This window comes from Eschrichtius robustus, chromosome 2 (genome assembly GCF_028021215.1).
Source record: "Eschrichtius robustus isolate mEscRob2 chromosome 2, mEscRob2.pri, whole genome shotgun sequence".
Taxonomy (NCBI): domain Eukaryota; kingdom Metazoa; phylum Chordata; class Mammalia; order Artiodactyla; family Eschrichtiidae; genus Eschrichtius; species Eschrichtius robustus.
The window spans coordinates 164,066,687-164,090,682 of record NC_090825.1 but is presented as its reverse complement, the minus strand read 5'-3'; the positions used below and the strand labels follow the sequence as shown (position 1 = coordinate 164,090,682).

The 23,996-nt window shown below is 49.6% G+C and overlaps 1 protein-coding gene across 7 annotated transcripts; it reads left to right on the top strand.

Annotated features, from left to right (window-relative positions):
• Positions 1-1,781: 1,781 nt before the first annotated feature.
• MGAT1 (alpha-1,3-mannosyl-glycoprotein 2-beta-N-acetylglucosaminyltransferase) lies at positions 1,782-20,406 on the top strand. 7 transcript variants are annotated; one of them, XM_068536609.1, is made up of 3 exons: positions 1,782-1,861; positions 2,831-3,262; positions 17,853-20,406. In XM_068536609.1, the coding sequence occupies exon 3, from the start codon at positions 17,978-17,980 to the stop codon at positions 19,319-19,321; it is 1,344 nt and encodes a 447-aa protein (XP_068392710.1). In that variant the 5' UTR covers positions 1,782-1,861; positions 2,831-3,262; positions 17,853-17,977; the 3' UTR covers positions 19,322-20,406. The 7 variants fall into 7 exon arrangements, with proteins under 7 accessions (XP_068392710.1, XP_068392708.1, XP_068392707.1 ...); XM_068536607.1 differs by lacking the exon at positions 1,782-1,861 and adding an exon at positions 1,922-2,231; XM_068536606.1 differs by lacking the exon at positions 1,782-1,861 and adding an exon at positions 16,943-17,055 and having other exon boundaries at positions 1,922-3,262.
• The last annotated feature ends 3,590 nt before the right edge of the window (positions 20,407-23,996 follow it).

The following is a 23,996-nucleotide window of genomic DNA, read 5'->3' as shown; positions in this document are numbered from 1 at the left end:
AGATACAGCGGTCAAGACCTGGGAGGGTCCCGAGCACAGGAGCGTCTGTCCTTCTGGAGTTGGGGGTGTGGCACCCTCCCTGTTTGTGGATGTGTTCACCGACCTGGAAGCTCTCTGAACCCCATACTATTGGGATTTTAATGGATGCTTCATCACCTAAGCATAATCTATCATTAGCTCCATTTTCAACCTTTCTCTCATCTCAAGAAAATGGCGGGGGTGGGGGAGTACCTGGGGAGGGGGGTGCTAAAAAATTCCAACCTTCTAATCACAGCTTGGTCTTTCCAATGATCAGCCCCCATCCAGAAGCTATCCAGGAGCCCACCCAAAGTTGCCTCATTAGAAAAAATGACACTCTTATCACCCAGGAAATGCCAAGGGTTTCAGTGGCCCTGTGTCAGGAACTAGGGTCAAAGATCAAATATTGGAACAAAAGATCCTCCCAGTGCTCTTATCACTTATGAAAATTCCAAGGATTTTAGGAGCTCGGTATCAGAAACTAGACAAAGACCAAATACATATATTTCTTCTTATAAATCACAGTATCAAAGAAGATATGCCAGAAGACTGGAGCCTAAGTTCCAGTTTTCAATAAGAGGGGAAAAAAAACAAAGGCTGCGAATCCGTCCACAGTCCTGACAAAATTCTAGAACACGTCATTAAATGGATGACATATGAACAAAAATTAGTAGTAGCTTCTCTTGGATTCAGTTTGAAGTCAAAAGCAAGTCAGACCAATACATTTAGAAAAAAGCAACCAGGGAAATTTTGGAACTTGGAAGTCCAATGTTTGAAGGTGCAGAAAGGTTTAAGAGGAGACTGGTCACAGGTGGCACACGATAGTGGCAACATAGGTTAGTGTCACAGGCTGGGAAGTTCGCGTCCAGCCTCTATCACTTTCTAGCCACGTAACCTCCGGCAGAGCTCTCTGCTGCTCGGGGAATGGTAACCGTGGTCCCGACCTGTGGGTACTAAAAATTGAAAAGTGTTTCGCACGAGGCGTGTTCAACAGAGAGCTGTCCTGGGGACGCGCGGGTTGGGGGGGGGGGCTTACTTTATGAGTAGTCTCACTCTCTTCTTTCTCTTTTCAGACCCAGGGAAGGTCCTGCCTCCGTGAGAGATGCAGCGAGAAAAAGTAAGCAATGAACAAAACAGCTTTCCTTCAGTACGGCTACAGAGCTCTCAGCACAGGAACGGGTGAACACAAGCCTTGGTGCTTCCAGAATTGCTTCTCACCAGGACTCGCATCCAGAGAGGGGAGCACTCTGGGCTTTCTCCAGAACCCTGAACAAGCGGGCGGTTGCTAGGCGACCCTAAGACCGAGGTGGACTAGGTGAACCGGCCCCAGGCCGGCTCCGCCCCCACTTCCGGGCTCCTCGCTCCGCCCCCTTCCCGCCCAACTCCCTCCAGGCCAGGCCGTCCAAGCACCAACCCTCGCCACCCGACCGAGGCGTCGTGACGCATGCGCTCTTCTTCCCGCGCGGCTCGACTTGTCTGTCCCCCCACTTCTTGCACGGCCGTTACTGTCGTCCCCAGCTCCGTTCTCACTCACACCCTGTTCTGCCCACGCCTCGTCCCCAGTCCTTTTAATAGTGACTGCAGAGCAACCTCAAGTCCTGCTCCCTTGGTGGCGGTGGTGATGGGCGGGGGGAGATAAGGCGGGTGACGGGTGGTGGCAGTTACCACGGACTCACTTCCGGAGGACGGACGGAAGTGGCTGCGGTAGATGGTGGGAGGGGGAAAGGAGTGCGAGGGGAGGGCCGGGCCGCCGGGGGTCGAGGGGGTGGGGCCTGGGCGGGCAACCGGGACCCGGCCTGGGCCCTGGAGTCCGACCTGGGGCGGGCCGCGGCTCCCTGCTGAGGTTGGGGGTGGGCCCCGGGTAACGACCCAGCGCAGATAGGGCGAGGGTCGTCTGGGCAGCGGAGGGGTAGGGGTCAGAACCTAGAGAGGGTCGCGTTGTCACCCCCTTTCCCCGTGAACACCGAACGCGGGGTTCTGAGAAGGGTGGGAGGAGTTAAATTCTTGGCTGGGTGGGGGGCGTTCTTGTGGGCGCCACGCCCCTACAGGAAGGAAGGGGGAGAGCGCGCGCGCGTTTGTGTGTGTGTGTGTGTGTGCGCGTGTGTGTGCGTGTGTGTGTGTGTGTGTGTGTTTAGGAATACACTTAGAAGGGAGGGGGCGGCCAGGGTGGGCCACCGGATTGAAAAATTGGAACATCACTGGGGCTATTGCTGGTAGGACTCAGGCTTCTAACGTTTCAGGAGAGTGCTCTCGGGAGTTGGCCCCGGGAAGGAGTTTGACGGAGATTGGGAATTACATCCATGGCACAGTTTTGGAAGCAGAGGGGGAGGTGCGGATGAAGGGAAGGGAGCAAAGAATGCTTGTAGAAGGTGCCAGCATCTAGGTGTGGTAATGGATTTAGTTCAGACTGGGAGAGCTGGCCGATTAAAACACTGCACACCCTAAGAAGCTTGGGAGATGTAGGGCGATTAGTGTGTGGCACTAACAAGGCGAGAACAGGAGGAGAAATGTTCTTTTCTGTATTTCTTAGAAGATAGTCTCCACACACTAGTGCTTTCGGTTACTTTTCCTATAGTGTGGTTGGTGCTGTCTTTCCTTTATCTTGAGCCTTATATGTGTATACATATTGATGAGATGGCTGTTTTGGGGTGCAATATGTGAGTGAGGTAGGAACTTTGTATAACCTTGTGGAGTGTTTAAGGAAGGGTTTTTGATGATAGAGTCAAGGGGTCTACTTTAGGTAGGGAGTCTTAGAAATCCTTTTGGGTATATAATAGATTAGAGAGTGTCATGATGTTTAAATATTCTGCAGGTTAACACAGAAATCAGCCTCCTGGGCCATGTCGGTTCTAAGGCCTGTTTCCTGTCATGAGCCTCAGCAGAAGACGGACTTGCCAGCCCTCACAGTGGATGACTTCCCCTCCCTGAACAAGAGATGGGATAGTACCGGGGATCTGCCTATCACCAGACTCTGGGCTTAATAAACCAGCTGAATGAAGGGATGTAATAGACCTCTGGGAGGGACACTGAAGCCTGCAGTGGGGGGGGAGGGGCCTGGACATATCCCTTCCCCCCCAGACTCCTCCCCCTCAGAGTCCACTCAGCCATGGACTTTGGACCTGGACAAGAGGAGAGAAGCCGCACTTTGTTTGGTGTATCTGATTTGGGATTCTCAGTTTGGAAATGGAGTGCTGGATGGGGGTTTGATGATCTCCAGGGGAGCAGCTGAGAGAAGAGAAGAAAGGTAAGGTTCCCGTCTCATTTCCCACTTGGTGTCTTGCTGCTCCTGTGCAGAAAATGTTGAGTGGGGTAAGTCTGGGAACTTGACTTTTGAGGAATTGAGGAATTTTGACAATTGAGGAATTGCCGTGATGGGAACCCTTACCCTGATGGATACACAGAAAACTTCACCTCTCCTTCACTCTCGGGGTGCAGGCTTGTTCCCAGCTGCTCCTTACCAAGGTAGGAGTACCTTGTAAGGGGTTGTGAGCAATGGCAATTGTGAGGTTAGACCAAGGAGAACATGAAAATAATTTAGGCCTCTGAAGGGAGGTTGTGTTTGATTACTTGTAAGGGCTTTTTCAATGCTGAGGTAGTAGGATTCCAAGTCAGTTTGGGCTAAGCACAACTCTGGAATGGATTACCCAGGCTGAGGCAGGCTGCTGTGTTTTGGGCAGCTAACTGAATAGAACTGCCTGGGGGGGCAGGTAGCAGATGGTCTAGGTAACCTCCTAAGTTGCCTCTCCTCCTTCCCCTATAAGGGAGTGTAGGCCATGAAACCTCATGGTAAGAGCAGAGGAACAGAACACAGGTTTGGGAATCAGGATTTGCGTTCTAGCTCTGCCTTTCTTAGTGTACAGCCCTAGGTATGTTGGTTAAGCTCTGCCATGTTCTCTTCACTTGCAAAATGGGGATAACTAACTTTCCAAGTCCCTCACAGGTTGTTCACAGGGAACAAATGAAATGATAGATTTTGAGAAGTATCCAGGGCCATGTACATGTAAAACAGTAACATTGCCATTGCGTCATATGCCTGTATAGTTACACAGAGAAAAACTCTACATTAGGAGTTTTGTTCTTTCATTGAAATAGGGTTCTGGCAAAAGCCTTATTTGTCCTTAATTAAAAGCTTGCCCTGAATTTGTCTCATCCTGTTGCTGTTAAACAATACCTGGGATCATGAAGTGGTGGCAAAGGTGCACGGGTTCAAGGAGAACTGAAATTGAGGGATTCTGCCAGATACCTTGTTGGCTCTCAGAGCTCTCCAGTCAGCGTGGCAAGTGTGCCTCTTTGGGGTAGCAGATTAAAGAGGGGTGGAGGAAGGTGCAAGTCTCAAGGACCGAGTGTCTGTTTAGGAGATGGAGTGCTGGGCCTTTCCTTCCTATGCCATATCATGGTCTTCTCTCCTGCTCAGACTGCCATTTTTTAGCCATCTATAGGCTGTCCCTGGTTACCTTCTTACCTGCTGCTCACTCCTTCTTTGAACTCCAGTTTACCTATGCCAAGATGCCTGCTTTTCTCAGTGACGATAACAGTAGAAGGGAGAGATGTTGGGAATTTTGATAGACAGTGGGGTATGGTGGCCTGGGCAAGGGGTAGGAAGCTTGGCTCCTAGCATTTCTTTGCCTCTCACTAGCTGTGTAACACCTGGGCCTCACATACACTGGGGGCTGGCAACAGTAACAGAGGTCGTTTGCAAGCTGAAAATCACATATTTATGACTTAATTTATTTTTTCCCTTCCTTCCTTGCCATAGGAGTCCCTGAGCCCCCCAGTGGCCTGAGGGCTGGGCAGGCAGACCTGGGTGGAGTTCCTGGCCCTAGATGTTTCTTCTCTAGTCTGATGCCTCAGGTGGCCCATTTGAGGCCAGGCTTCTACTTTAGAAGGTCTGGATTTCAGGGTGGGCCTGTCACCTCCCCTAGCTTTGTCCAGCAAATTCCTGGTGCTAGTCTTTGCTTAGACACCGGGATCACAGTGATCCCTCAGGGATGTGTGGTCCCAGGATGCCTCTGCAGCCCTCATCGTGCCTGGGAGGACGGTGAGTGCTTCGAAGCACTTGAAGTACCACAGAGTCGTGCTGTATTTGTACAGTGCTTACATACATTATGTGAAGTGTCCAGGCAGTTGTGTTGTGTAAGTTTTTCGTCACCACATTGTTGTGGGGAGAACAGAGCAGGGATTATTCTCCCAGTTTGATACGTGAGGGGAAGCTACAGAAGCCCTGATTAGGAAGGGCTTGCCTATGTGTGGAGTGGCAGATGCTGTGATTGCCTGCCCAGTGCTGTGCTGCTCCTACAGCATCTGACCTGAGAAGGGCCATTCGGATTCTGCTGCAAACCTCCAGGGAGGGGAACTCAAGTGCCCTGTCAGACAGCCTCTCTGCTAAGATGTTTCTTCCCTGGAGTGAGCCAGAATTCCTCTCTCCTGTTGTTTCCACCAAAAGCAGTAGCCCTGCCCTCAGCCTGACCCTTCCACAAGACAGTCCTCTCAAGACAGTCACAGCCTTCTCACAGGGGTACCAGGATGTCAGGGCACAGCACTCATTGGGTGTCCAGCTACTTATATCCACAATGATAGACTGAAACCACATATTGTGTGTGTGTTGTAACTGAATTTATTTATACCCTTCTTTTTTCCCGACGGAACTGTAGGTGGCTAACCAAAAGTTCCATTTCACAGACATTGCTCAGTGATTATTGTATTAATCTTTTCTCTTTTCTTTGATCTTAATGAGCTGAGTTTCTGGGTCTTTATGGGGAGTAGGGATATTGAGAGGAAGGGAGAGGGGAAAATAGATACATCATTGATTTAAAACTTTGCTTTTACCTCTACTGATGGTTTCAGAGCATGAGTTCTTAAGTTCAGAGCGTGGAATTATTTCCAAATTATACAAAAATTCAGGGTATCTTGGGCATTGTTTATGGGAGGGTAGTTTTCCTGGAACAATTTTCACTTCCTTCTTATCTCTCCTCTCCTTTTGGAAGTAGTGGGGGTTGGCTGGGACCAGATCTTCCTATTCCTTCCATTTTCACATAATCCATTCCCAGTTTCATCCCCAGAATTCAGGCACCTGGCTCCTTGTTTCTGCCCTCCTTCCCCTATAACCCTTCTGCATGAAACCTCCATCAGGAGCCCAGGGCCTCTTTTCCCAGGTCAATTTGACACTCATCACCCTCCTTCTTGCCTCTCAGACCAAATGTTTTCTCTTGCTTCCATCCAAGAATTCAGCTCATTCTTATTCTCTAACCAGGGCCTTTGTTTTGGGACAGTCATGGAATTTCTTCCTGTGAGCCTTGGAATTTAAACAGAGGACTATAATGATGGGGCGAGAGTTTTGGTACACAGTTACCTGTCCTGTTCCCCATTGAACAGCCTTAGATGGAGAAGGATTATTGGTAGAGGTGGGAATCCGACATCTCGTGGGCTGGTTGGTTTCCCCACCTTTCAGCATCCCACTCTGGCCTTTGTCCTGGGACAGTGACTTTAGCTCCTGATATCTTGGCTCTACAGTGTTTCCCAACTTTTTACATTTTAAGAAACTGTGGTTTTCCCTCTTGCCTTGACATGGAGTATTAGTATGTAGGCCTTCCATGTCTCTTACATGAGGAAAAGCTTAGAGAAGGAGCAGAGGTACAGAAACATTGGCTGCTGGCTGGCTCCCATCTCCTGCCACAGTCCACACAATCAGCTAAACTGGAGACCTTGCACACACACACACACACACTCACACACACACACACACACACACACACACACACCCCAGTGCAGCCTCACTGAGGTGTCAGCTCTTCTTTCACTCTTCTCCTTCAGGGCTGGGCTCCAACTGCAGGATTTCCCTGCTGCCCCACTGTGTGCCTGTCATGCTGGACACACAGCTATCACAAAGAGCACTTGCACTCAAGGCTGCATGGGGAGAGGGAATGAGTGCCATCTTTGGAAGCAGGAATGCCTGGGTCTAAAACTTGGCCATGACCCTCATTAGGTCTTGTGACCTTCAGCAAGTTGGCACTTAGCTTGAGTCTCAAACTCTTCATCTGTAGAATGGGATGACAATGTGTACTCTGCAGAGCTGCTAGGAGGGTTAAAGGAGAGGCTGGGTGTGGGGCAGGATGCAGGTCTGGCATGTGATGGCCTCTGTGCAATTTTGTTTTAGCTCCTCACCCCCATGCAGGGACCTTTAGGGCATGTCCTGCCTTCGTTTCTCTAAAACCCCACATAATTCCTAGTTTCACCGAGAAACAAGTTAGTGAGTGAAGTCAGTAACCATATACCACAAAGTTCTGGCCTGCTCTGTGCTCTGGAACACAGGGTAGGGAAGTGGATGGGGGCACGTGCTGGTGCCAGAAGAGTGTGTCCTGATCACATGGTAGGGCTGGCCCTGGACTCAGTCCTTCTCAGGAAAGTCATCTGCATGAGTAGCCAGTAGTTCTCAGCTCCCCACCCTCACTTGTTAGGGTCAGATACGGACATCTAGGCTTTTCCAGGGTCCTCCTTCACCCCCTTTCACAGGGCTATCACAAAGCCTGATTGAGGCCTTTCCTCTTTAGGTCTGGTGGGTCTACCCTAGGGAAAGGTCTGTCTCTCTTTGCTCTTTTGCTCCAAACTAACAGCACTCATTACCCACCCCGAAAGGAAAAAACAAACAAAACAAAAAACAGGAAGCCCAAAAAAAAAAAAATTCAGCTTGCTCTTTCTCGATTTTGGCTGCAGGTGTTTCCTCCTTGGCTTCCTTTTTGGCATCCTGGTTCTTGTTCTTACTTCTCTGCACCCTCTAGCCTCTCAAATGCCCTAGACTCCTCCCTCCTGGAAGCCAGGGGTTGGGAGGAGCAGGCCCCCAGATCCTTGGCTTCGGGTTTGGTAAACGCACTACTGAGGCAGGCTGCTTGGCCTACCTCTGGCAGGGCTCTTCCCCTCAGCCCCACGAGGCTCTGGGCTCTGGAGCTGGGGAGACCCGAGGAGAAGTCTGACTGGAATGGGTTGAGTGTGGTTGGGTTTATGCGTATCGACCCGTGGAGTTGCGACTGAGAGCGGCAAAGGGCCCAAAGGTAACAGCTGTCTCCACAGCATCTCCAAAAGTTGGGGACCCCGGAAAACTTGGGGTGCGCAGACCGCGAGTCCTTCTGAGAGGTCGGGCGTTGGAGGCGAGCCGGGGAGAAGGGGTCGCGGGCGAGTAGGGGCAGCCGGCCCCGCCCCTCGGCCTGCCCCGCCCCGCCCTCCCCGGGGAAGGGCCACGTTGCCCGCCCGGCGGTCCGGCCCTCGAGCGCCGCAGGAAGAGCCTGCCTGGCGGAAGGCGCCGGCGGCCTCCGCGCTAGCGCCTGGAACGCGCCGGGGCGCCGGGCTCGCTCCCCAAGCCCCGGGGCGGGCCAAGTTCAGGGCCGGGAAGTTGGGAGGACCTGGTGAGTGGGGGCCGGGGGACGCCAGCGTCCGTCAGCTCTGGGGCTTGTCCCCGGAAAGGGACCGAGGTCTGACTGAAGGAGGCCCCGCAGGAGCGGAGAGGGCGCTCCGGGGCTGGGGTCCCGGCTTGGGAAGCTGTCCCTTTCCGAGCCCTCCGTGTCCCCCGACAGCCCCGGTGCCCGAGAGAGGGACTTGGCCCGGGTCGTCCCGCGTCCCGGCCACGGGCCCCTTTGGAGCCGGGAAGTGGAGCTCTGCGTTCCGCTTTCGGAATCCCGGGCCTCCAGCTGGTGAGAGAGGGCGGGCTCCGCGGGGAGGGGGCTGGTTGTGAAACTCAGCCTCTGGGCCGACGTGGGTGTGGGGCCTGGAGGCGCTGGGGTCGCTGGAGAGGGTTTGGGGAGCGGAATGCGAGGTGGCCTTTCCCCAGACCCCAGCCGCGCGTCCATTCCAAAAGTTACTAGGGGTTCTTTCTCCTCTGCCGGGAGGAAGAATTGACTCGATGTGGAAATAAGTAAATTGTCAAGAAAACTTTCTCCTACTTGTTAGCTCATGTGTGTGGAGTAGGGGGCCCCTCAGCCGTGCAGGGCCCCATTTATAAACCCTGGAGCGCAGGGGCTGTGGCCGGCTGGTCTGTGTCTCCACGGGACAGTGGACCCTGGAGTGAGGCTCCGCCTTGGTTAACCTTTGCCCCTGTGATGCGTTTAATTAGTCCTCCCTTTACGAACATCGCTGGCTGAGATTGTCCAGCTTTATTTTCTGTCGTTTGTAATACTTCTCAGACCATGTAGACTTTTCTTTTAGATGCTTACATCCCCCCTGCGTCTGCCTCGAACTGTGAATCACCCCTGCCTGACCCCATTACCCGAGACCATTGAGGTCTCTCGGATCTCCCCTGTCCTTTTCTCAGATTAGAAGGCAATGTAGTATGTGTAACCTCAGTGGCTTATGTGACAGGTTAAACTCATTTCCTGTTTGCGACACTGGGGAAATTGTCACTGTCCTTTTCATCATCAGAGCCCAGGGGCCTTGGAGATGATCCAAATCAACCCTCTCCCTGTTCAAATGGGGGAACTAAGGCACAAGTGACTTGCCCAAGGTTACTTGGTTTCCCAGGGCTTCATGCTTTTTGCTGCACTAGCATCATATATCCCTTTAGCCTGCATCCCTTCCCTCTAGGTCTTATTCTCTAAGTCCTTGAATTATTTAGTGTATCTTCTCTGACTCCCTTTCAGTTCTAACATCCTTTTGAAATTATGGAGCCTGGTACAAGGTACAGGAGCCTAGCAGAGGTCTAATGAACAGGAAAGTGATTCAGTTAAGTCTCCATTATCTGTGGCATGTTCTATACTTTCTGTTTTTTTTCAGGCAATGCTTTTTAACGTACTAAGCAACACAGAGATAGAAAGGAAGGTCTGTCAACATTCCTTCAACTTCCATACTTTCTAAAAGCTAAATAAGACTTCTCCATTATTGCTCACAGTGAGAAGTTGACTATCTGGTGTTCTCTTGCTGTTTAAGAAACATTTTCTTGTTAGAGAGAACTGGCTAGAGAATACCATAGGAATCAGAGTTTTAAAAAGGGATCTCACGGCTCATAGGCAGTTCTTCAAAAGAAGAAACTGAGCTAAATGTCCATCAACAGAGGAATGGATAAAGAAGATGTGGTACATACGTACAATGGAATGTTACACAGCCATAAAAAGGAACGAAATTGGGTCGTTTGTAGAGACGTGGATGGACCTAGAGAGTGTCATACAGAGTGAAGTAAGTCAGAAAGAGAAAAGCAAATGTTGTATATTAACGCATATATGTGGAATCTAGAAAAATGGTATAGATGATCTTATTTGCCAAGCAGAAATAGAGGCACAGACATGGATAACAAACATATGGACACCAAGGGGGAAAGGGGTGGGGTGGGAGGAATTGGGAGATTGGGATTGACACATATACATTATTGATACTATGCGTAAAATAGACAACTGATGGGAACATACTGTATAGCACGGGGAACTCTACTTAATGCCCTGTGGTGTTCTAAATGGGAAGGATATCCAAAAGGGAGGGGCTATATGTATATGTATGGCTGATTCATTTTGCTGTGCAGTAGAAGCTAACACAACATTGTAAAGCAGCTATACTCCATAAAAGTTAATTTAAAAAGAAAAAAAAGAAGAAGCTGAGACCCACGGGAGTTGGTGGCACCTGCCCAGAACCTGCTGGGTTTTGGTTGAGGGTCTTATTCACTAAAAAGGCTCACGCCTCATCTCCCACCACAGTGCAGATGTCTTTGTACTTGGTGGTGTGGACCAGCTATGTGACTTCCCTGAAGGAGTTGTGAAAACTCTGGCAAAAAAAAAAAACCTAGTGTGAGTTTGTGCCTTGCAGGCAAATGTCATTAATAACAGAACATCAGGTACTCAGGTCAAGGTTGAGGACTGTTGTTCTATTTTAGAAAAGGAAGATGTGGCAGATTGTCTTTTCCCAACATGGCCACAACTTTAAATATCCCACTCTACATTGTTACAATAGGACGTTGCCCTCCTCCCACCCGGTGGTGGGGGGTCTGTGTTCCTTTTCACTTGAATGTAGGCAGCGACTCGTGATACCCCTGGCCTGTGAGTAAGTCAGGAGTGATCCAAGGTTTTGGATTGCCGTGGTTTTGCTCCTGGCCTTTCATGTAGTTGCAGTCATATGTGGCTGGGGTTGGAATCATCTGGAAGGCTTCCTCCCATGTCTAGTGGCTGATGCTGACTGTTAGCGGACCTTAGCTGTGGTTGTCAGCTGGAATACCTAGAGGTATCCTGTCCACATGGCCTGGGCTTCCTCTTACCTTGGTGGCTGGGTTCCAAGAGCAGGCATCTCAGGAGCACCAAGTAGAAACTGTGTTGCCTTTCATGAGCTAGTCTCGTAAGTCACATAGTCCTCACTTCCTCTGTAGTCACAGATCAAAGAGAGGGAACATAGACCGCATCTCCCCCAGCTCTAGAGGGAGGAGTGTCATTGTCACTTTGTAAGAAGAGCATGTGGGATGGGACACTTGGTAGTCATCTTCGGAAAATGTAATGTTTCACTGTTAGGCTGCTAGTTTGGTCTTCTTTCTCCCCGATTTAGTGAATAATGCAAGCAGCCCTCCACCTAGCTACTTGAACTTCGTACATGTGCCAAACACTGTCATAGGTATACAGATCATAGAGCCTCTTTTCTAAGGAGTAAGGTGAGAGCCAGGTAAGTACAGCCACAGGTTCTGTTACAGTGTGGAGAGGAAAGACAGGAGGTGTGGAGAGAGTACGGTGGGAGTATAGCTGTGGGAAGCCTGGCTCTGCCTGGATGTTAAGGAACTGGGTTTTTAAGGATGTATAATGCTTGTCAGTGGGGCTTTGGATAATATTTCAGGATGCGGGACCAGCCAGAGGAAAGAAAGCAGTGTACAAAGGGTACTTATTGAGGGAAAAAAGTAGCCTGTTGAGGCCAGAGTACGGGGTTCATGGGGTTAGTGGTCGGAGGTGAGGTTGAAAAGGAATGTTTGAGTCAGTTTGTCGTGAAGGCCCTGTGTGTCATAATAATGATTTTGAGTTTTAGTCTGTGGGCAGTGGCAGTATGGTTTTTAAGGCAGGTTAGTGTTGGGACCAGTTGTGTACTTTTAAGAAGGATGCTCTGCCACTATTGGGAAGATTGCTTAGAGGGAAGCAAAGTGCGTGATAGGTGAACCAGCTGAGAAGCCATATCAAGAGTTCAGTATTTAATAATAAGGGAAGAGAGTTCAGGTTTAAGCGTTTGAGATCTTGAAATGGGATGATGTCAGTGAATGAGTAACTTTCTCTTCCATTTTCGTAATTCTGAAATTCTTGGGGCTGGATATGTTTCAGAATTTAGAATTTTTTGGATTTAAAAAAGATGATCTGGTGCATTTATGATGTAGTGAAGGTCTGGAACAGCATACCATAATCCAACATGCTTATTTCTGTAGCAAAACATATGAACGGGATAAATAAAGACTATACGTAGCCTCACATTAGATCAGATTTCTCCAAATGAGGTTAAGCCAAACAAGTGTGGAAAACTTCTGTTTTTCAGCACTTTTTGGACTTGGGAATTGCAGTTAAGTGATCGTGGGTGTGTGGCATCCACATGGAAGCCACTTTTTTGTTGCAGGCAAATCTGAATGTCGAGGATCCTAGCATAGCAGCTTGGCAGCACTGGGGGAGCTGGTCCGCCTCCTCAGGTAGCTGGTAGTAGAGGGGATTTGACAGATGTTGAGCACGGGGTTGTGCTGGTGCTGTTGGTTGTGAAGGGGAGGTGGACCTCACAGGGTCCGAAAGCATCAGGGAAGGTGTCCTGGCGAGGTGTGAGTCAGAACTCATTAGGTGAAGAAGAGAGAGAAGAGCCGACCAGGCATACCGGCACATGCAGAGGCCCTGAGGCAGGCTCGAGTGTTTGGGTCCTGGAAGGAATCTCGTAGAGTGGAGTAAAGAGAGCCAGCGAGAGAGGGGACTGGCTAGCAGAGTGACTGGCTAGCATTTATGCTGTCATGTGCTGAGCACTGTTCTAAACACCTGATGTGAATTATCTCACCCAATCCTCACAGCAACCCAATGAGGTATTCTGTTATGGTTTCCATCTTAGAGGTGAGAGAATTGAGTCTCAGCGATGTGAAAAAAACTCGGAGTGATGCCAAGCGTTGCCCTGGGCTGTTTGACTTGCCCTTGTGTCTGCCGTACCCTCCTGATGGTCGGACTCAGAGCAGTGCTTCCTGGATGAGTGCATGGGCTCTGCTGGCCAAAAGCTGGCCTTCTGGACTTGCTCATTCCGCAGGCACAGCCAGCTGCTGGAGAGTGCCTGCGCTTGTGTGTTCACACACCACTAACTTCTAGACAGAGTGGAGGATCCTTCCCTGGAGAATATGTGGAGAAGCAGTAGAAAGTGGCACTGGGACTCTGGGTGAGTCCGTGTGGAGAAGGGGTGGGGCCTGGGAATAGGTGCATCACGTACTCTTACGGCAAGAGAAGCAAGTCCTGTTTGAGAATTTAGAGAAAAGGGTTGTGGGGTGGAGGCCTGGCTGGACTGGGGCAGCTGTTTCCTGTGAGCTATCTAACATTTCTTGAGGTTTATAGACTTGCTAGGAATACAGTCTGCAGAGGGGCTGAGAAGATTGCTTTGATCTGCCTGGCTTAGAAGGTGTTGGGAGGTCTTCCAGGCCTCAGGGTAGTGGGTGTGGGCCACCTAATTCTAATGTCTGGAGCAGGGTGCAGGGTAGAGAGGATGCGGTCCCGTGGGGTTTTGCTACCACTCTGAGAGCCTGCTGGTTTCAGGTGGCTCATTGATAAGTCAGAGACAAGCCTGCTCCTCCAGCCCTGAAGTCAACGCTTCGGCTGATGGAGCTCAGTTTCTCTTTTCTTTCCCCCATCTCTTTATCTAAAGACTATTCCTGCCCAGTCAGTTGGGAGGCAGGATGTTGGGGGTCAGGGAATCCAACATTGACCACATCCTGAGGGGGAGTGAGGAAGAAACTGGAAATCTGTGTGTGTTTCTCTTCTAGGAAACCCTAATTGGTATATGAGCACTAATAAAATGGAAATTTAATGACACAGTAAAACTGAAATGGACTTGAGGTTTCTGAGAAGACTGCTGCTATGGAGTTGTGAGGGTGGCTGGTTTCTAGGAGGAAGACAGGGGGTGGTAGTGCTTGCAGGGGCTGGAGGGGCCTCTGAGGAGGGAGGCAGAATCCATTCCCTTTAGAGACTCTTAAAGATCAGCCCTTTGATCCTTGGATACTGGATCTGCCTGCTTGAGAGTTCAGGAGCACAGAGATGAGATCTGGGACCCAAGGTTTTAGCTAGGGTTAGAGAACTGGTCTGTGAGGCAGAGGGGAACTGACAGAGCAGTCAGCACAGGAGAGTGCAGACCTGAAGCTTTGGAGTATGAGGTGTTGAGACCAGAGGCAGGAATGCCAGGGAGAGAGTTGCATGGTCAGGAATGGCAACTGTCCTGGAATGGGAGGGTACGGTAGATCCTTTCAGTAATGAGGTCTGGTGGAGTGAGGGGGTTGGCAGGACCATGCCTGTTTCTTGTTGGATGCGTGTCCCAGTCCCTTCCCAGAGCCTGGCAGAGAGCAGGTGTGTGATGCATGTCATGGCGTGATTGAGGAGTTCAGGAAAAATGGATTGTGTCCCAGTTCTTCTTACTGATGTGCCCAGCTGGGGCCATATTGGATGAAGCTAGTCAGAGCTGTGGGCTATGTCCCTATATTTGATTTTAAGAAATTGTATTTGAAAATAACTTCAAACTATAAAAAAGTTGCAAGAATAAAAATGGTATAAGAATAATCATATTCCCATTACGCAGATCCACCTATTAACATTTTGCTCCATTTGCTATTCATATACATACATGGTATTTTTGTTCTGAACCATTTGAGAAGTTGCACCTACCATGGCCCTCTACCCCTAATTACTTCAGCGTGTATTACCTAAGAATTGGGATATTCTTTTATATAACCACATTATGGTTATCAGTCAACACTGATACTTTGATCTACTGTCTATATTCTAATTTTGTCATTTGACCCAGTAATATCTTTTTTTAAAAGTTTTATTGAGGTATAAATGGCATACAGTAAACTTTACATAGTTAAAATGTACATTTTCATAAGTTTGTACATATGTATATACCCATGAAACTATGATCCCACAAAGTTTCCTAGTGTCCCTTTGTAATACCTCCCCTGATGTTCTCACTGCCCCATCCCCAGGCAGCCACTGATCTGCATGTACTCTTTCACATCTTGAATAATTATTTTGAGATTCGTACATGTGTCGTGTGTATCAGTAATACGTTCCTTTTTAATTGCTGAATATTATTCCGTTCCACGGGTTAACCACAATTTGTTTATCCATATTCCCATGTTGATGGGCATTTGAGTTGTTTCCACTTTTTGGCAATTATGAATAAAGCTGCTATAAACACTCCATATAGGTTTTTGTATGGACATATGTTTTCATTTCTCTTGGGTCTGTATGTAGGAGTGGACTTGCTGGGTCATATGGTAACTCTCTGTTTAGCATTTTGGCTAGCTGCCAAACTGCTATAAAAGGACATTAGTTCCATATCTCACACCATATACACAAATTAACTCAAAATGAATCGTAAACCTAAATGTAAAACCTAAAACTATAAAACCTAAAAAAGAAAACACAGGGAAAAATCTTTGTGACTTTGGCAAAGATTTCTTAGATACAACGCCAAAAGCATGATTCATAAAAGAAAAAAACCCTGATAATTGGACATCATCAAAATCAAGAACTTCTGTTCTTCAGCTGACTCTGTTATGAGAATAGGACAAGTGTTTGAATTTTTGCCAGTCTGATGGGTGGAGAAATGTTATCTTAGTATAGTTTTAATTAGAATTTTTCTTATCATGAGTGAAATTAAATACCTTTTCATATGTCTAAGGACCATTTTAATATTTTTGTGTGTGAGTTGCCCTAGTCTTCTAGACAAGAGTTTTGGCCTTTTTTTCCCCTCAGCTTTTAAAAAGTTCTTTGTCTTTTAGGGTATTGGTGTATTATTTGTGATGTATGTTGCAAATATTCTCTCCCAGTTTGTTATTTGTCTTTTGACTTGGCTTATGGTGTTTTTAGCCATGCAAAAAGTGTTTTATTTATTACTGTATCTGTATTTTAAGTCATACTTAGAAAGCCTTTCCCTATACTAAGGTTATAGAGGAATTGACATGTATTTTCTTTCAGCACTTGTATGGTTTTATTTTTCTACTTAGATGTCTAGTTCACTTGGAATTTATTCTTGTGTACGGATCTTATTTTTTTTCCCCAAGTAGCTATATAATTGTTGTGGCACTATTAATAAGACCATTTTTTGCGTCAGTAATTCTAAATATCCCCTTTATCATACATTAGATTTCTGCGTGTAGTTGGGTGTATTTCTGGAGTTTAAATTCTATTCCTTTGGACGATCTGTTTGTTTACATGCCAACACCACATACTTTTAATTATAGAGGCTTTGTAATGTTTAGTATGTTAATATCTGGTAGGGCTAGTCCCCCTTCACTGCTCATTCGTTTTCATCATTTTCCTATTTGTTCTGTTATGAAGTTTTGTCTAGCTCTATAAAAAGGTATTTTTATTGAGATTTTTGATGATGCTGAGATGTCCCAACCAAGAACAAGGGATATTTAAGTCTTATTTTGTGTCTTTTCGGGAATTATAGGAATTATAGGTTCATGTAGGTTTATGAATATTTCTTGTTAATTCCTAAATAGTTTATCATTTTCATGGCTGTTATAGATAGGGTTTTCTCATTTGTTGTTTTTTTAATGAGCTATTATTTGTGGATATGAAGGCTATTGATTTTTGCATGTTAATTTTTATATCCCAGTACCTTGCTCAATTCTTTGATTGTTTAGGTTGGATTTATCATTGCTTCTCTTAGAGTTTTCCAGGCATATTCTCCTAGCATCAGTACATTGAGATACTTTTGCTTCTTTTCCACTTCTTCTGCCTATAATTGTGTTCTGCAGTCCAGTTGCGCTGGCTGATCCCTCCAACAGAACGTTCAACAGTCGTGTAGCTCTGGGGTGGCTTGGCTTTGCTCCTGACCTTCGTGAGAATGCCTCTGGTGCTTCCTTATTAGGTAAGGTGCTGGCTTTAGCCCTGAGGTGTGATATTAGAGTTTTAAAATCAGTAATCTTTGGGCAGTTTGATTTGAGGCATGGGAGGTAGATGGTCTAACCCCCACCTCTCCTAAACTCTGGATAGAAGATGATAAACAAAATCTGTCAGGTAGGGAAGGGAGAAGTGGGATTCCTTTGCTTCCTGTCTTCCACCAACATCACTCTCTACACCACCACCACCACCCCCCCAAAAAAAAAAAAACCACGTTGCTTTTCAGAGGACTCATGAACTCATTTTGGAGTGCGGGAACATGCTCTCCTAATCCTGTTCTTCCACACAGATGGACCCTCCAAATTAGGGAACAAGCAGCTATCTTTTAATATTTATTTATTTATTTATTTATTTTCGGCTGTGTTGGGTCTTCGTTTCTGCGCGAGGGCTTTCTCTAGTTGCGGCGAGCGGGGGCCACTCTTCATCGTGGTGCGCGGGCCTCTTCACTATCGCGGCCTATCTTGTTGCGGAGCACAAGCTCCAGACGCGCAGGCTCAGTAGTTGTGGCTCACGGGCCCAGTTGCTCCACGGCATGTGGGATCTTCCCAGACCAGGACTCGAACCCGTGTCCCCTGCATTGGCAGGCAGATTCTCAACCACTGCGCCACCAGGGAAGCTCCCAGGCAGCTATCTTTTAAGAGAGCTTTGGAGTTAACCTCCTGGCCTTCCTTGTCCTGCACTTTTTCATCTGTTTCTGCCCCCCATTCTTCCACTCCAGGGCAGCCCCATGCCTTGTGATGATGGTTGTTTTTCTCCTCTCCTCAGGTGCATGGCTGCTTCCTAAGCCTGGAGCCCAGAGGAAACATCCCTAGGACTGTGGGAGCGTGAGCCGGGCAAGCCAAGGGCAGCCTCGAGCCCCAGCCTTGCCCGCCTCCCCCGCGGGGGCCAGGATGCTGAAGAAGCAGTCTGCAGGGCTTGTGCTGTGGGGCGCCATTCTCTTTGTGGCCTGGAACGCCCTGTTGCTCCTCTTCTTTTGGACGCGCCCGGCGCCTGGCAGGCTGCCCTCAGACAGTGCTCTCGATGACGACCCCGCCAGCCTCACCCGTGAGGTGATCCGCCTGGCCCAGGACGCCGAGGTCGAGTTGGAGCGGCAGCGGGGGCTGTTGCAGCAGATCAGGGAGCATCATGCTAGGTGGAGCCAGCGGTGGAGGGCGCCCACCGCGGCCCCGCCTGTCCTGCCGCGAGCGCCTGTGACCTCTCCGCCGGCTGTGATCCCCATCCTGGTCATCGCCTGTGACCGCAGCACTGTCCGGCGCTGCCTGGACAAGCTGCTGCATTATCGGCCTTCGGCTGAGCGCTTCCCCGTCATCGTCAGCCAGGACTGCGGGCATGAGGAGACAGCCCAGGTCATCGCCTCCTACGGCAGCGCCATCACGCACATCCGGCAGCCTGACCTGAGCAACATCGCAGTGCCACCCGACCACCGGAAGTTCCAGGGCTACTACAAGATTGCTCGGCACTACCGCTGGGCGCTGGGCCAGGTCTTTCACAAGTTCAAGTTCCCAGCGGCGGTGGTGGTGGAGGATGATCTGGAGGTGGCTCCAGACTTCTTCGAGTACTTCCAGGCCACGTACCCGCTGCTGAGGGCCGACCCCTCCCTCTGGTGTGTGTCCGCCTGGAACGACAACGGCAAGGAGCAGATGGTGGACTCAAGCAAGCCTGAGCTGCTCTACCGCACAGACTTTTTCCCTGGCCTGGGCTGGCTGCTGTTGGCCGAGCTCTGGGCTGAGCTGGAGCCCAAGTGGCCCAAGGCCTTCTGGGACGACTGGATGCGCCGGCCGGAGCAGCGGCAGGGCCGGGCCTGTGTGAGGCCTGAAATCTCCAGAACGATGACCTTTGGCCGCAAAGGTGTGAGCCATGGGCAGTTCTTTGACCAGCACCTCAAGTTTATCAAGCTGAACCAGCACTTTGTGCCCTTCACCCAGCTGGACCTGTCCTACCTGCGACGGGAGGCCTATGACAGGGATTTCCTTGCGCGTGTCTACGGTGCTCCCCTGCTGCAGGTGGAGCAAGTGAGGACCAGTGAGCGGAGTGAGCTGGGGGAGGTGCGGGTGCAGTACACGAGCAGGGACAGCTTCAAGGCCTTCGCCAAGGCCCTGGGAGTCATGGATGACCTCAAGTCCGGTGTCCCCAGGGCCGGCTACCAGGGCATCGTCAGCTTCCTGTTCCGGGGCCGCCGTGTCCACCTGGCCCCACCCCAGACCTGGGCCGGCTACGACCCTAGCTGGAATTAGCAGCACCTGCCTGCCCCTCCTGGGGCCCCTCCTGGACATATCATGGCCTAAGATGGCACCGCAGTCCCTGGGCTGCATCATCCCCTCTGTGTTTCTCTCTTGGGTCCATTTATCTTCTGGTTTGTTTTTTTTTTCTTTCTTTGAGTGGCATTCAAGTGCACAGATGATAAGGTGAGGCTTATTCTCCCGTTCTCAAGGGGGTCAAATCGGGAATCTTTCTGGGGTATGTTGGGGGAGTTACTAAGCAGGAAACCACTGTGTGGTAGGGAGAGACTTGGGCTTGTTGGGGCCACAAAATCCACGTTCCAGGTTTTCTCCTAGGACATCTGAGGAGAGGTTGGCAACTTTAGTTCTCTTGATGAGGCCTCTTTTCCCTGTCCTGGCTATTCTAGCCAGAGTTATGAGCCCTCCTCCTGTACCTGTCCCCCACCATCTCCACCTTCCCCCAATTGGAGCAAGGTGGGAGGCTGGATTATGTGAGAAGGAGATGTACTTGTGGCCAAAATGAGACTAACCAAAGGGGTTTCATCATCATCAGGGTCTGGGCGGAGCTGTTAGGTTGTCAGGGTTTACTCCCTCCTGCCTGTATTTCTCTTCTTCCCCCTCTCCTTTATCCCTGACCTCCTCTCAGCTCTTCTTTCCCTGCAGCCTAGCAGTTCGTGATTCCAAGATGAAACGGTGAAGGGGAAAAGCAGAACCTCTCCTCAGCTCACCCGCTGGGGTAGGGGGAAAAGCCTTGGGTGCTGGGGCGCCCCTCTCTCATCCTTCCTCCAAGAAACAGACTGCCCCCTATGCCGTCCTTCCTAAAAACCAATCCTTTCCCTGTCGCTCTGGGACGGTTCATGCTAGCCCGGCCCGTGGCTTCTGGAGGCCCTCTCGGTGTGAGGTAGAGCAGCCAAGACCATTCAGCCCAGCCTCCTTCCCTTCTCCCCCAAGCATTCCCTTCCCGTGTGCACAGATTAGGACGCAGATTGTGGGTTGGAGAGCAACGTGTGTGTTTTTCTTTCTTGCCTGACCTCAGTTCATGGAAGAAAGTTGAAGCTACAGAATTATTTTCAAAAATAAAGCCTGAATTGTCTGAAAAACTGTGTGTGTTTGTGTGTCCTGGTAAAGGAGTTGGGGGTGGAAAAGGGAGGAGAAAGGTGGAGGAAGCAAGGAAAAGAATGAGGACTAAAGGAAGGGGCTGCACGGGCGAGAGGAAGTAGGTCAGTTGGAGGAAGGAAAGCAGATGACGGGAAGATAAGAGCAGGGAGTAGGAGAAAAGGCATAGGAGAGCTAAGGAGGGGCCTAGGTGGGAAAGAAAGGCCAGGCTTGGAGGTGGAGAGGGCCCAAGGCTTCACTCCCCTAGTGCTAATCTTCCCTAGAGCTGGGCTGTGGGGCCCTCAAGGCCTGGTCCGGGAGAGAATGCAGGCAGTCCCTCCTGAAATGGGCACCTTGTGTGGGATGCCCTCTGCTGGCCCAGGCAGCATTCCCTAGGCACCTTCCAGGACGCAGAGCTGACAGCTGGATCAACGCTGGCAGTAGCACTAAGAGTGTGAGGATGCCTTTTACACTGCCACCCAAAACACCCACACATAAATGGCAAACTTCGCCTGAAACTATCCTGAGAGTTTCTATTTTCCACTAATTTTTTTTTTTTTTAATGCTGCTTGTGACCTACCAACTTGATTTCATCAGTGGGTTTGAAAACCCTGGGCTAGGTGACTTTGTTGACAGAAACCATCCTCGAGCTTCACACCAGATGGATGAGTTGTGGAGAAGGGGGTGTCACCAGGTCCCTGAGGGAGCAACTCTGGCCTCCCTTCTGGGCTAAGTGAACCAGAATCAGACATTCATTTTAACCTTTCAGATCGTTGTAGAGCTAGTTTTGTCTTCCCACGTGCTCTTAGATGGATGTTTAAACCCTGTTTTGGGGTAGAGAGATGATCATTATCCGCAATTTGCAAGGCTCTCCGTCTCGACACAATTGGGCCAGGTGTGCTTTGGCTGCCAGAATCCATGTTCTTAGCACTAAATTAATTTAACAGTTGCTTACCAAGTGCATTGTTCTGAGCGCTCCACAAATTAAAATGAACTCCTTTAATCCTCAAAGAGATCATGGGTAGTTAAGTATTGCTCCGTTTTACAGGTGAGGAGCAAACGGGCACAGAGAGGGTCCTTTGCCCAAGGCCACACACTTGGTTGGGGTGGAGCCAGGATTTGAATGGAACCCATGTTGTTAATCACTACTTAATCAGGACCCTTCCCTTTCTATCCTCTACAGCCTTTCCTCCAAGGCCGTCTCCTCTGCCTTCCTTGTACTCTGGTCTCCCCTCCCACAGGCTCTAGGTTGGTGGGTGGGCCTGGGCTCCCAGGCCAAACAGCAGGTGGGGGTGGGAGGGCAGCCCTCCCAGGGAGATTGTAGAGGAGGAGACCCTCAGAAGATTCAGGCTGGTTTCTCAGGTTTGTCCTCAAGTGAGGAGCCCTTTCAGGGGGCCTCCATGTCCTGTTTCTCTTCCTTTTGATGCGGGTCCCCAGAGAGGCCACGTTCACTATGCCAAGGCATCCTCAGGTGTGATTCATGTGTGCATGCTGCCATCCCTCGGAGCGTGAGCCTCCTGTGGATAACAAAGCAAGCGGACATGCCAAATGGAAAAACATGGTGTCCTTAAATCCTTCAGAATTCTGCTAACCTTGACTTTGGAGATTAAAGATAATACCAAAGAGCTCACCCAGCTCAACACGGCTCCCAGGCCAGGTGGGCCTGATCTCGGGAGACAGCAGTGAGTGGTGGCTTAAAGCAGGATCTTAGTCCCCTGCCCAGGAACTGAACCTGGGTAGCCTGGGTGAAAAACCAGGAATCCTAACCGCTAGACCACCAGGGGCCAGAGGCTAGAAGCAAAGTTCCCCTGGCTCTTGCCCCATTTGAAAAATGAATTTCTCAATGAGGCAAAAACTGTAAAAAAACAGGTACAAAGTTTATTATCAGAGACACAGCATAACATGTGGGAGAGCACACAGAGAAACTGTTGATTTATTTAACACAGGAGCAAGGCAGAAATATACACCAGGAGAGAAAGGGTGTAGGTGTCCTCCCTAGTGGGGAGGAGCCCAGTAAAAAGACAGTTAAATCATTTATATAGGGCAGTTTTTCCCGGTCTTTGTTTACCTTTGGCCAATTATCTTGTTTCTTTTCCCACACCTGACCTGCCCTAGGACCCTCCCCATATGCGTGCACGACATTTTGCCAAGATGGATTCCAGCATAGAGGCCTGTGGGAGTTTTGGCATCACCTATTGTGGGGTGGCACCCCCTCCTTTTTGACCCCCTAGGAGCCTTTCTGCGCATGTGTAGTCAGGGAGGTCTCCTTGATCTCAGGAACGGTCATCTTATCTCTTTACTCCAGCAGAGCTCAGCTCCTGACATTAACTTTGGCCTTGGAGTGTCTGGGTGAAAAAAAGCTCCAGTTTCACTCCACTTGACAAACACCAGCTGTCCAGCCCAGGGGCCCATCTACCTCCTACCTCAGGCCCTCACTGAAACGTCGGGGACCGACTGGCAAGGTGCTTGCAGGTTGCAAGTCCCTGTGGGCGGAGGGTTTGTCTGGTCTCAGCTGCCCACAGGAGGCCTCACGGGGACGTGGTGTGTTTGTGGGCCCAGAAACAGCTTGGGCCATCCCACCACTCCTGCGCCTTGGCCTTGGCCCTTCAGCCTCTGCCAGTGACCCAAAGCCCTTCCTCCTCCATTTCCTGCCATTCTCTCCAACCACTGCTGTTTCCGCCTTCCCTCCACTGCACAAGTCTCTCGGCCTAGGTCCTCTTCTCTTATCTGGGTCATTCAGGTGGGATTTTATTTGTGGGCTGAGTCATCCCGGTGTGGACAGATGTGTTGGATACAGTCTCTGGCCAGGGTCCCCCTGAGCCTTGGGTTGATCCCCTGGGATTTGTTCAAAACCGGACCAAGGCTGGGGGTCGCACCTGGGGCCGTGGTAGGGGGCCAGGTGTAGGGCTGACGGTGGAGTTGAGGATGGGGATTGGGACCGGTGGAGGTGGGGTCGGGGGAAGAGGAGCTTGGGGGTGTGTGTGCTGGGTTTAGATTGTTAGATACAACAACCTTGTAAAGTGAAAGGTATCATTTCCTTTTTTTCTTGTTACAGAAGCAAAATATATTCATTTTAGAAATCAGAAAGCAGATAATAAAATATTCACACGTACATACCCACCCCCAGTCCTGTCTCTGTTTACTCCTATCAGGCTTCTTTCTCCCATATGTAGATAAATAGGTAAATCATCTATAAAAGCCATAAATTTACATAAATATTTATTTAGCTTTATGTAAGTTAAACATTTACGTATAACCATGTCAAATATTCACCTTCACCATAATTTTAATCATTTACCCTCTTCCTTAAATATCTTTAACAAACACTTGGGACTCCAGGCTACCTGAAAGGATTTCCTTAGGGATCAGGGGTTTGCCTACAGCCCAGCTGGGGCCTTGAATCTCTGTCTGTTCTCCGACACACCCTCCACCTACGAGCAGAGGTCAGGGCTCTTGCTGGTATGGGGACAGACACCGTATCTCCTGTCTTGAGGCACAGAACCTTGCTTGACTGCTTTCCATTGCTTCTGCATTTTCTCACTTCGCTGATTAAATTTGCTCTTTGGAACACAGGGAAGGCCTAGAAAGCTAAAGC